The sequence below is a fragment of the Lipotes vexillifer genome, unplaced genomic scaffold (genome assembly GCF_000442215.2).
Source record: "Lipotes vexillifer unplaced genomic scaffold, Lipotes_vexillifer_v1.1 scaffold178, whole genome shotgun sequence".
Lineage (NCBI taxonomy): Eukaryota > Metazoa > Chordata > Mammalia > Artiodactyla > Lipotidae > Lipotes > Lipotes vexillifer.
Genome location: NW_006775603.1, coordinates 3934704 through 3947997, shown reverse-complemented (window position 1 = coordinate 3947997; position 13294 = coordinate 3934704). Strand labels below are relative to the sequence as shown.

The 13294-nt window shown below is 34.8% G+C and overlaps 1 protein-coding gene across 2 annotated transcripts in view; it reads right to left on the bottom strand.

The window, feature by feature from the left end:
* GRID2 (glutamate ionotropic receptor delta type subunit 2) overlaps window positions 1-13294 on the bottom strand; it is a 1374233-nt gene that overhangs the window by 504922 nt on the left and 856017 nt on the right. For both annotated transcript variants that reach the window (XM_007450019.1, XM_007450020.1), the window contains one exon: window positions 10853-10972. In XM_007450019.1, the coding sequence (XP_007450081.1) occupies window positions 10853-10972 (120 nt within the window). The remainder of the gene's footprint in view (window positions 1-10852; window positions 10973-13294) is intronic.

Here is a 13294-nt window from a genome sequence, read left to right as displayed (position 1 = left end):
CCTAACCCAACTGCTCTGTCTCTCCTCAGTTACTAATGAACCCTGAGTTCTTAAATTCAGTGGACTCTCTTTAGTCCTTATATTACTGCTATTCTGCTACACTGCTAATCCCCCTCTATTTCTTGAAACACTTTCCTCTCAGCTTCTATTAGAATAGGACTACAATGATCATCCTTGTATATATATACCTTCTTATTGAATTGGGATAAGTAGTTTGGCAAAATACAGTAGTATTAGAATCACAAGGCTTTAGGAAAAGTAATAATAACATTACATGGGGTAGTTTACACAAAAGATATTGGAAGAAAGAAGAAACCTGATGCAAAATGATTATACATAAACTTAGAAATAATAATAGGGAGTAGGGAGGAAGGAAAAGACATAAAGTTTTTATAAGGAATTAAGTAATATTCATATAAAGACCTTTTACTTATATCTGCATAGGTTCTACTGCAAATGAAATCATTTCTGTATGTATAACTTAATGTGTACAAGTCTTTTTCAAAATAGGTAATGTTATATACTAATCCTGATTTCACAATTATAATAAGGTCTAAAAATGTTTTCTGATATCTTCCACAATTAATTGACAAAAACTCCAAAGAAAGATATATTACTTTCTGCTAAAAAATTGTGAAAATTTCATTTTCTGAACCTTCAGTTATATTTATACTAAATTTATTTTATGATTCTAGTTTAATTATTTTGTTTCCACCTGACTCTAGATAAATGTAACTCATTTCTTATTACTAAATAAATAAATTTGAAGGCAGAGAATTGGCTCTAAGACAGATTTTCGCCAATAGTTCTGAAATTCTCTATGACCTAATGGTAATCTTTGATGCTCTCTAAGTCCTTCCTGATTCATGAATTTAGCTCTAACACCAGATAGTTAGCATTAGTTGTTCACTCACCATAAATCCTATGTTGATAACCACAGGTTTTGCCATCATAAACCTGCTACACCCATGCACATTAGAGTGAGGTCCACACTGAGACACTCAATAGCGAAAATGCCGAAATATAAAAACAAAGACAAATCTTAAACTCAGCCAGAGAGGTAAGAGAAGATGACTGGCAGTGAGACAGACAGCAGAGTTATCAACCACAACACTGAAGCCAGAACCAGTACAGTGAGATCATGAACGTGCTGAAAGAATAAAACTAGCATTTTGAAATTCTGTGTCTAGGAAAAGTATGTTTAAAGGAAGAAGATGAAATAAAGACATGTTCAGGTAAATAAATACTGAGAAATATGGCCACAAGAAAACCATCAAAAGAGGAAAATTTAAAAGCTATACTTCAGGCAGAAGAAAAGCAATTCTAGATACAGATGGAGGAAGGAAAAACAAGCAAAGAAAGTAGAAAATATGTGGGTACATATAAATAAATGTTTATTGCACAAAATAGTAAGGGCAAGACTTTTTGGAATACAAAAAGGTAACATTAAAAACATAAATAACAATAATCTATTTATGTTAGAGGTAGATACATTAAGTAAATGAAGTTAAAATGTTGTATGTTTGTTATCTGAGAGGAGGATGATGATATTGATTAACTTTAGATGTTGATAAATAATGTATGCATGTTGTAAATTCTAGAGGAACAATTAAATAAATAAAAACAGAGTATATAACTTGCAAATTAATAGAGGAGGAAAGAGGAAATTAAAAAAAATATATTAACAATCCAAAAGAAGGCAAGAAAGGACAAAAAAGGAACCTACACTAGGCAAGTCAAATAGAATGTACAAAATGGTAGAATGTACAAGATGGTAGACTTAACTCTAAATATATTACTAAATATATTTCATTTAAATACATGTAATGCTCTTGTTTTTAGGCATAAATAGTCAAACTGGTATCATATAATCAATTATATAGTTTTTTTAAGAGTTATGTGTGGAACAAAGGATACAGGAAAAGTTAAAAGTAAAGGATAGTAAAAAGAAATGTCATCCAAATATTAATGGAAGGGAAATTGCTTTAGCTCTATTCATAGCAGACAAAGATATTATTTACAGAAGAAAGCATTATCAGAAGTAGAAGCCTTATAATAATAATTTAAGAGTGCTATTTATAAAGAAAACTATTCAGAAATAAAAATAAGTTCAGATCTTGAAATGTTTCAGATATTTAAAAGGATATTATTAGCAGTTTTATGCCAATACATACAGAAAAGAAAAAAACTTTAAAACATCATAAAGTTTCTTGGCTTTACAAGAAGAATTAGAAAATATGATTTTTATTTTTATTTACTACGAAAAACTAGAATCAGTAATAAAAATATTCCCACAAAGAAAATTCTAGTCCAAGTTGGCTTCATAAGGTCATCTACCACTCAAGGAAGAAATTCTTCCAATCTTACATAACTCATAGGGAATAGAAAAAGAGGAAATGCTCTCCACCACATTTTATGAGGCCAACATAATCTTAGTATCAAAATCCAACAGAGGAAAATTTCAGGTACCCTTAATCATGAACATTAATGTAAAAACCTTAAGGAAAGTTGTAGCAAATCAAAAAATTATGTAAACATTAACACAATTTTAATTTTATATAAGTATAAAAGTTAGGGTTATCCTAGGAATACATGAAGTTTCCTATATCTGATCAAAGTTAATAAAAAAGAAACAGGAAAACATTATATTTAGTAGTATAATACTGCCATCTTTTTCTCTGATGTCGATAATAATCCAAGGATGCTTATTACTATTACTTTCATTCAACATTGTCCTAGAGGCCCTAGACAGTACACTAAGCAAGTAGAAATAAAAGGTGTAAAAATTAGAAAAGAAGAGATGAAATCATTAATCACAGATGATATGCAGAGAACTCACCAGAATTTAGAGATAAATTATCAGAATTAGAGTGGAGCTGCTTCCTCGCTGCACCCTGGGGCAGGTTTGGGTGAAGAAGGGTAACCAGATTAGTATGAAAAAGGAGGAGACCTGCAAGATGGAGGAGGATTAAGATGTGGAGATCACCTTCCTCCCCCAAAATATAGCAAGAATACTTCTACTTGTGGACCAGCAGCTACAGAACAACTACTGAATGAAGGGGCTTGGTGCTCTGGCCGACAGTTGGACCTGAGCCTCTGAGGTGGAAGAGCTAAGTTCAGGACGTTGGACCAACTCCCAGCCTCATGGATTATTAATCAGTGAGAGTTCTCCCACGGATCTCTGTCTCAACACTAACACCCAGCTCCACCCAATGGCCAGCAAGCTCCAGTGCTGGATGCCTCATGCTAAACAACTAGTAAGACAGGAATACAACCCCACCCATTATCAGACAGGCTGCCTAAAGTCATACTAAGCTCACAGAAACCCAAAACACACCACCAGACAAGGCCCTGCCCTCCGAAAGGATCCAGCCCCACCCACCAAAACAAAGGCACCAGTCCCTCCCACCAGGAAGCCTACACAAGCTTCTGGAGCAACTTCACCCACTGGGGACAGTCAACAGAACTAAGAGGAACTATGACCCTGCAGCCTGGGGAAAGGAGACATCAAACACAGTAAACTAAACAAGATGAGAAGACAGAGAAATATGCAGCAGATGAAGGAGCAAGGTAAAAACCCACAAGACCAAACAAATGAAGAGGAGATAGGCAGTCTACCTGAAAAAGAATTCAGAGAAATGACAGTAAACATGATCCAAAATCTCAGAAATAGAATGGAGAAAACACAAGAAACGTTTAACAAGGACCTAGCAGAACTAAAGAACAAACAAACAGTGATGAACAACAAAAATAACTGAAATTAAATATACACTAGAAGGAATCAATAGCAGAATAACGGAGGCAGAAGAATGGATAAGTGAGCTGGAAGATAGAATGGTGGAAATAACTGTCATGGAGCAGAATAAAGAAAAAAAAATGAAAAGAATTGAGGACAGTCTCAGAGACATCTGGGACAACATTAAATGCACAAACATTCGAATTATAGGGGTCCCTGAAGAAGAAAAGAAAAGGAAGGGGTCTGAGAAAAATTTTGAAGAGATTATAGTTGAAAACTTCCTGAACATGGGAAAGGAAACAGTCAATCAAGTCCAGGAAGTACAGAGAGTCCTATACAGGATAAACCCAAGAATAAACATGCTGAGACACATATTAATCAAACAATTAAAAATTAAATACAAAGAAAAAATATTAAAAGCAACAAGGGAAAAACAACAAATAACATAGAAGGGAATCCCCATAAACTTATCAGCTCATTTTTCAGCAGAAGCTCTGCAGGCCAGAAGGAAGTGGCAGGATATACTGAAAACAATGAAAGAGAAAAACCCACAACCAAGATTACTCTACCCAGCAAGTATCTCATGCAGATTCTACAGATAAGTCAAAAGCTCAACAGAGAAGCAAAAGGTAAGAGAATAAGCACCACCAAATCAGCTCTACAACAAATGCTAAAGGCACTTCTCTAAGTGGGAAACACAAGAGAAGAAAAGGACCTACAAAAACAAACCCAAAACAATTAGGAAAATGGTAATAGGAACATACTTATTGATAATTACCTTAAATGTGAGGGGAATTAAAGGATCCAAGCAAAAGACACAGACTGGCCGAACAGAAACAAAAACAAGACACATATATATGCTGTCTACAAGAGACACACTTCAGAACTAGGGACACATACAGACTGAAAGTGAGAGGATGGAAAAAGATATTCCATGAAAATGGAAATCAAAAGAAAGCTGGAGTAGCAGTAATCATATCAGACAAAATGGATGTTAAAACAGACTATTACAAGAGACAAAAAAGGACACTACATAATGATCAAGGGATCAATCCAAGAAGATATAACAATTATAAATATTTATGCACCCAACATAGGAATACCTCAATACATAAGGCAAATGCTACCAATAATGAAAGGGGAAATCAACAGTAAAACAATAATAGTAAGGGACTTTAACACCCCACTTTCACCAATGGACAGACTATCCAAACAGAAAATAAATAAGAAAACACAGGCTTTAAATGACACATTAAACAAGATGGACTTAATTGATATTTATAGGACATTCCATCCAAAAACAACAGAATATACTTTCTTTTCAAGTGGTCATGGAACGTTCTCCAGGATACATCACATCTTTGGATGCAAAGCAAGCCTCAATAAATTTAAGAAAACTGAAATCGTATCAAGCATCTTTTCTGACCACAAAGCTATGAGACTAGATTTCAATTACAGGGAAAAATCTGTAAAAAATAAAAACACATGGAGGCTATATAATACACTACTTAATAACCAAGAGATCACTGAAGAAATCAAAGAGGAAATTAAAAAATACGTAGAAACAAATGACAATGAAAGCACGATGACCCTAAACCTATAGGATGCAGCGAAAGCAGTTCTAGGAGGAAAGTTTATAGCAATACAATCCTATCTCAAGAAAGAAAAGAATTCTCAAATAAACCATTTAACCTTACACCTAAAGCAAATAGAAAAATAAGAACAACAACAACCAAAAAAACCAAGGTGGGTGGAAGGAAAGGAATCATAAAGATCAGATCAGAAATAAATGAAGAGATGAAGGAAACAATAGCAAAGATCAATAAAACTAAAACCTGGTTCTTTGAGAAGATAAACAAAATTGATAAAACATAAGCCAGACTCATCAGGAAAAAAAGAGAAGGCTCATATTAACAGAATTAAAATGAAAAAGGAAAAGTAACCATTGACACTGCAGAAATATAAAAGATCATGAGAGACTACTACAAGCAACTATATGCCAATAAAATTGACAACCTGGAAGGAATGGACAAATTCTTAGAAAAGTAGAACCTTCCAAGATTGAGCCAGGAAGAAATAGAAAATATGAACAGACCAATCACAAGCACTGAAATTGAAACTCTAATTTAAAATCTTCAAAAAACAAAAGCCCAGGACCAGATGGCTTCACAGGTGAATTCTATCAAACACTTAGAGAAGAGCTAACACCTATCTATTCAAATTTTTCCAGAATATAGCAGAGGGAGGAACACTCCCAAACTCATTCTATGAGGCCACCATCACTCTGATACCAAAACCAGACAAGATGTCACAAAAAACAGAAAACTACAGACCAATATCACTGATAAACATATATGCAAAAATCCTCAACAAAATACTAGCAAACAGAATTCAACAGCACACTAAAAGGATCATATACCATAATCAAGTGGGGTTTATTCCAGGAATGCAAGGATTCTTCAATACATGCAAATCAATCAATGTGATACACCATATTAACAAATTGAAGAATAAAAACCATTTGATCATCTCAATAGATGCAGAAAAAGCTTTTGACAAATTTCAATACAGATGTATGATAAAAACTCTCCAGAAAGAAGGCATAAAGGGGACCTATCTCAACATAATATATGGCCACATATGACAAACACAGAGCCAACTTCATTCTCAATGGTGAAAAACTGAAAGCATTTCCTCTAAGATCAGGAACAAGACAAGGTTGCCCACTCTCACCACTATTATTCAACATAGTTTTGGAAGTTTTAGCCACAGCAATCAGAGAAGAAAAAGAAATAAAAGGAATCCAATTTGGAAAAGAAGAAATAAAACTGTCACTGTTTGCAGATGGCATAGCACTATACATAGAGAATCCTAAAGATGCTATCAGGAAACTACTAGACCTAATCAATAAGTTTGGTAAAGCAGCTGGATACAGAATTAATGCACAGAAATCTCTTGCGTTACTATACAATAATGACGAAAAATCTGAAAAAGAAATTAAGGAAACGCTCCCATTTACCATTGCAACAAAAAGAATAAAATACCTAGGAATAAACCTACCTAAGGAGACAAAAGACATGTATGCAGAAATCTATAAGACACTGATGAAAAAATTAAAGATTGGGCTTCCCTGGTGGCGCAGTGGTTGAGAGTCCGCCTGCTGATGTAGGGGACACAGGTTGATGCCCTGGTCTGGGAAGATCCCACATGCCGTGGAGCGGCTGGGCCTGTGAGCCATGGCCGCTGAGCCTGCCTGTCCGGAGCCTGTGCTCTGCAATGGGAGAGGCCACAACAGTGAGAGGCCCGTGTACCGCAAGAAAAAAAAAAATTAATGATACAAACAAATGGAGAGATATAACATGTTCTTGGATTGGAAGAATCAATATTGTGAAAATGACTATATAACCCAAAGCAATCTACAGATTCAGCGCAATCCCTATCAAACTACCAATGGCATTTTTCACAGAACTAGAACAAAAAATTTCACAATTTGTGTGGAAACACAAAAGACCCCAAATAGCAAAAGCAATCTTGAGAAAGAAAAACTGAGCTGGAGGTTATCAGGCTCCCTTACTTTAGACTATACTACAAAGCTACAGTAATCAAGACTGTATGGTACTGGCACAAAAACAGAAATATAGACCAATGGAACATTTAGAAAGTCCAGAGATAAACCCATGCAAATATGTTCACCTTATCTTTGATAAAGGAGGCAAGAGAATACAATGGAGAAAAGACAGCCTCTTCAATAAGTGGTGCTAGGAAAACTGGACAGCTACATGTAAAAGAATGAAAGTCGAACACTCCCTAAGACCATACACAAAAATAAACTCAAAATGGATTAAAGACCTAAATGTAAGGCCAGATACTATAAAACTCTTAGAGGAAAACATAGGAAGAACACTCTATGGCATAAATCACAGGAAGATCCTTTTTGACCCACCTCCTAGAGAAAGGGAAATAAAAACAAAAATGAACAAATGGGACCTAATGAAACTTAAAAGCTTTTGCACAGCAAAGGAAACCATAAACAAGATGAAAGGACAACCTTCAGGATCGGAGAAAATATTTGCAAACGAAACAACTGTAAAAGGATTAATCTCCAAAATATACAAGCAGCTCATGCAGCTCAGTATCAAAAAAACAAACAACCCAATCCAAAAATTGGCAGAAGACCTAAATAGATATTTCTCCAAAGAAGGTATACAGATTGCCAAGAAATACATGAAAGGATGTTCAACATCACTAATCATTATAGAAATGCACATCAAAACTACAATGAGGTATCACCTCACACTGGTCAGAATGGCCACCATCAAAAAATCTACAAACAGGGGCTTCCCTGGTGGCGCAGTGCTTGAGAGTCCGCCTGCCGATGCAGGAGACGCGGGTTCGTGCCCCGTTTCGGGAAGATCCCACATGCCGCGGAGCGGCTGGGCCCGTGAGCCATGGCCACTGAGCCTGCGCGTCCGGAGCCTGTGCTCCGCAAATGGGAGAGGCCACAGCAGTGAGAGGCCCGCATAACGCAAGAAAAAAAAAAAAAAATCTACAAACAATGAATGCTGGAGAGGGTGTGGAGAGGGAAACCTCTTGCACTGTTGGTAGGAATGTTAGTTGATACAGACACTATGGAGAACAGTAATGGAGGTTCATTAAAAATCTAAAAGTAGAACTATCATATGAGCCAGTAATCCCACTACTGGGCATATACCCTGAGAAGACCATAATTCAGAAAGAGACATGTTACCACAATGTCCACTGCAGCACTATTTACAATAGCCAGGACATGGAAGCAACCTAAGTTTACATTGACAGATAAATGGATAAAGAATATGTGGCACATATATACGATGGAATATTACTCAGCCATGAAAAGAAACAAAATTCAGTTATTTGTAGTGAGGTAGATGGACCTAGAGTCTGTTATACAGAGTGAACTAAGTCAGAAGGAGAAAAACAAATACCGTATGCTACCACATATATGTGAAATCTAAAAAAAAAAAAAACGTTTCTGAAGAACCTAGGGGCAGGACAGGAATAAAGACACAGACGCAGAAAATGGAGTTGAGGTCATGGCGAGGGGGAAGGGTAAGCTGTGACAAAGTGAGAGAGTGGCATGGACATATACACACTACCAAATGTAAAATAGATAGCTAGCGGGAAGAAGCCACATAGCACAGGGAGATTAGCTCAGTGATTTGTGACCACCTAGAGAGGTGGGATAGGGAGGATCGTAGGGAGAGGCAAGAGGGAAGAGATATGGGGATATATGTATACGTATATGTATAGCTGATTCCCTTTGTTATAAAGCAGAAACTAAAACAGCAATGTAAAGCAATTATACTCCAATAAAGATGTTAAAAAAAAAAAAAACCAACCACAAAATATAACCCAATAGGAAAATGGCCAAAGGACCCGAATGGGCAATTAACTCAAAAAGAAAGCTGAGGAGCAAACAAATGCAGAAGATGCAGAATCTTTTCATAATAACAGAAATGCAAATTGAAATAAAAAGATATACCATTATACACTGAATAACTTAATAAAAATGTAGAAGTGTAACAAAACCAACATTTAGTGCAATTTGAATTTGTAGCACTGATGGAGGTATGTAAATTGGTAAATATCTATGAAAATAGGTTTGAGATTATCTAGTAAAGTTCAGTGTATGTTTTCTTGTATTGCAGCAGTTCTACTCCTGGATACAAATCCTACAGAAATACATGTACAAGTACAAGAGAATATATCCAAGATATATGTCTAATAATATTCATAATATCATTGCTTATGATAGCCTAAAAGCAGAAACAGACCACAGCAAGTTGTGACACATTTATACATAAAAAAATGATACAGCAATATAAATGATTAAACAACAACTTCATGTAACAACAAGAATGCATAACACAAACAACGAGGAATATAAAAAGCAAGAAGAAAGAATATGTACTATATTGTGTCCACTGATAAACTGAAATATCAGAAAAACAAATATTTAATGATGCACACTTAGGTGATAAAATTATACTAAAATGTAAACAAATTAATATCATAAAATTCAGACTAACAGTGATACTACTGAGAAGGAAGTCAGGGATGTCAACAAGAAGTATAATGGGGGTTTTAGGATGCTTGATATGTTCTACTTCTTTACCATAGTAGTGGGTGTTTCCTTTACAATAATTCACTAAACTATCCTTGTGCTTTATGTAGTTTTCTATATGTTTGCTATGTTTCACTATAAAACAATTAAAAACACATTAAGATAGTTTCAACTTCTCTAACATAAATTTACCAAGAGGTTTTTATTGCTCATTAGAATAACTCTAAATTTCAACTTGTATAAACTTTTCTGCATCCTACACCTCAGCACTGGAAAGAAACATCTACTGAAGACCTTACTTTCAATGCAGCCAACTTTATACAGTTACAAATTTATAGCTATGAACTCTGTATGTACACTCAATTAACTTAGGTTTTTCCCTACCCAAAATATATAAAAATGGCAAATCAGAACTGTAGAAAAGTCAATTCTCCAGGGTTTTTACATTTCTCCTTAAGAAAGTTATTGGCCCAGTATTTCATGAAACATCCTTTATTGGCACTCAACTTCTTACATGTGATCTGTAGTACAAAACAAGAGTCCATGTCCTGCAAACCATTTTTTTCCTACTTATTACACAGCATAGATGCCGAAATACTGTAATGTCACATTTTATAGTAAACTTTCCCTCTTAATATATAAAATTTATCAAAGCTCTTATTCTGACTTTGTGCATGTTACAAGCTAAAAGCCAAGTAGCTATGCATTGCATAAATATTAAATTCACTACTTTATAAAAATTGGTATTATAATGAATGGAAGATTATGCTAGTTCCCTAGGCAATGATCGGTTTAATTTTTTCCCTTTATTCTAAGGCACAGATAGAATTTATTGATTAATACTTCTGATAAGTATGTAAGGTCATCTAAATGCCTAATTCTTCCCCCTCTTCTTCTCTCTCAAACTACAGTATAGACTTTAATGCATACCGTGATTGTATTGCATGGAGAACAATCAAACAAAACCACATTACTATAGGAAAAAGAAAATTTATCAATGTGTCTGGTCTTACTTTGCGAACACCTCGGCCAAGCTCTTCTCCATAGTTGGTTCCAAGAATTTCAAAGTGGACATTGGGATTGCCTCCATTTTCTCCAAATTCTAGCTCTCCAGTCAACCCACTAACTCCACCCTAAAGGAGAGAAAAGATACTGATGTAAGATTTTTGAAGATGTAAAATAATAATAATAGGAAGTTCTAGGAACACAATTTTCATCTATAAAATAAATATTTTTTCAAGCATGCAATTATTAACAGCATATTTTTAATAGATACACAGCATTAACAGGAGTACAATTGAAAGTAGCCTTGAGTATCACTTAATCCAATCCCATACACTCTACAGAAAATGAAATTTTGACGCAAAGAAGCAAATTGTACTCAAAATGCCATGTATGAGTTGAGATTAAATTCCAGGCTAGGATTTTTGCCTACATATGTTGTGACATGCATGGATCTATTAGTCAAAAAACAAGATACTTCCAGAGACCATAGAACATACTCTGGAAACAAGTTTTGACAATACTCTTTCTCCAGCACAATTCCCTTCTAATTTAATCTAAAATTATGTCTGGAAATCTTAAAAGCCATAGTTTTTAACTTATTGGAGGTTCGTTTTTCCTCCTTTAAATACCTTTTTCAAATTAAAATATCTAAATTAGTCTTGAAGTCTGTTTTTGATCTTAAATAGTAGTTCTAGCTGTTGTGATTCCTTGGGAATTTCCAAGCTTCATCTTTCATTCAACATGACAGATGTTCATTTCCCCAACAGATGGCAATATAGGTAATAATTCTCTCTTTCTTGTTTACCATTCTTTTCTCAGTTTAGTTTATCAGCCTTCACATTATTTAGGATTTTACAAATGAAAATAACATTGTGAGTCATGCTCTACTAGAGTATTTCTAACTTAGAATTTTGGCATGATAATCACATATATATTTGGACAAATTACCTCAGTTTGTAAATTGCTTCCATTATCACCTCTGTGATGTTGATACTTAAATATATCTCACTTGCCATAACCTGTAACTCAACCTCTAGTCTTTTGGGGCAGGTATTATGCTGTCTGCTATACCTCCTACTTCATCTGTGGCTTATAACCCATCACAGGACACTGAGTTCATAACAGCCATTCAGACAAATTAGTCCTTATTCATTAATGTCAATATTTAATCTATTTCATTTTTGCAACAGTAATAATCAACAAAACTGATCCTCTACTGTTATCTTCTAATAAGACAGCTTCTCTTTTATTATCCAGTTTTATTAATAAAAATATATTGAATTTGAAATATCTGTGTTCTTCTCATATGTGATTAAACAGTCAATAGCATGGATTTTGAAGTCAGACTTCCTGGATTTGATCAATGGCATCAGAATCTACTAGCTGTACAAACCTGGCTAAGTCATTTAATTTCTCTATGCCACAATTTTACATCTGTTAAATGGCAAAACTAATAGTGTCTCTACCCCAGAAAATAATTATGTCTTATAATACAAGTAAATATAGAAGAGTGTTTGATAAGTTATGAGAGCTTAATTACTATCACCATCATCATCTCCATGATTATTTCATTCTTTAATTTTGGAAGGTTTCTAGTTCTACTAGAAATTATAGGCATGCTTCTCGGTTTTTTGGTTTTTTTTTTTTAACTAAAGTTTACAAGCGTTGCAAAATTTCATTATATGCTTGAATATTTACAGGCTTTGGAAAATGTTTTTGTAAATTTGACTCAATTATATTTCATTGATTAGTATTTGGGGAGAAAAAGAGTTATTAAAGCAGCTGGTCTAGGATCTATTCTCCATTTTCTTATATGTGTGTGTGTGTGTGTGTGTGTGTGTGTGTGTGTGTGTGTGTGTGTGTGTGTGTGTGTGTGTGTGTGGTAGAGGGAGCAGCCCAGGGGGAGGGAAAAAAAAAGGAGGTAAATGAGTCTAATGCCCTCGTCAACTGGAATCACAGGTAAAGAGATTAGTAATGTTTACTAGAAAGAAGAGTCTTATCTATAAAAGCCCTTAGCAGTTTGTCCCTAAAGAATTATTATTATTCATTGTTAACTGGAGTAGTAAACAAACTCCGAATCTATGGATTAATGGTTTATGGCTCCCTGGAAAATGTCCTAAAGCTTTACACTTTCTAGGGCAAAAATGGAGATATCTCATAATGTAAATGCTCTCTCTGTTTTGTAGGTAAGCCTACAAAATCTTTTTTGGAGACAGAATGGGCATGTATGTCCAATGTGGGAAAAAAGGGCTTGGTGGGTGGGGAAGCACACAGAATTTCCAATAATCTCTTTCTCCTTTGTGCTTCTTAATTGCCTGTGTCTGATATGGGTGAACTACCCCATTCTTGTACATGAATCTGATCCTGAATGTTACTCAGTACTAATGTTACTCAGTACTAATATCTCAAGGAACCCAATTTTTTTTTTTTTTTTTTTTTTTTTTTTTTTT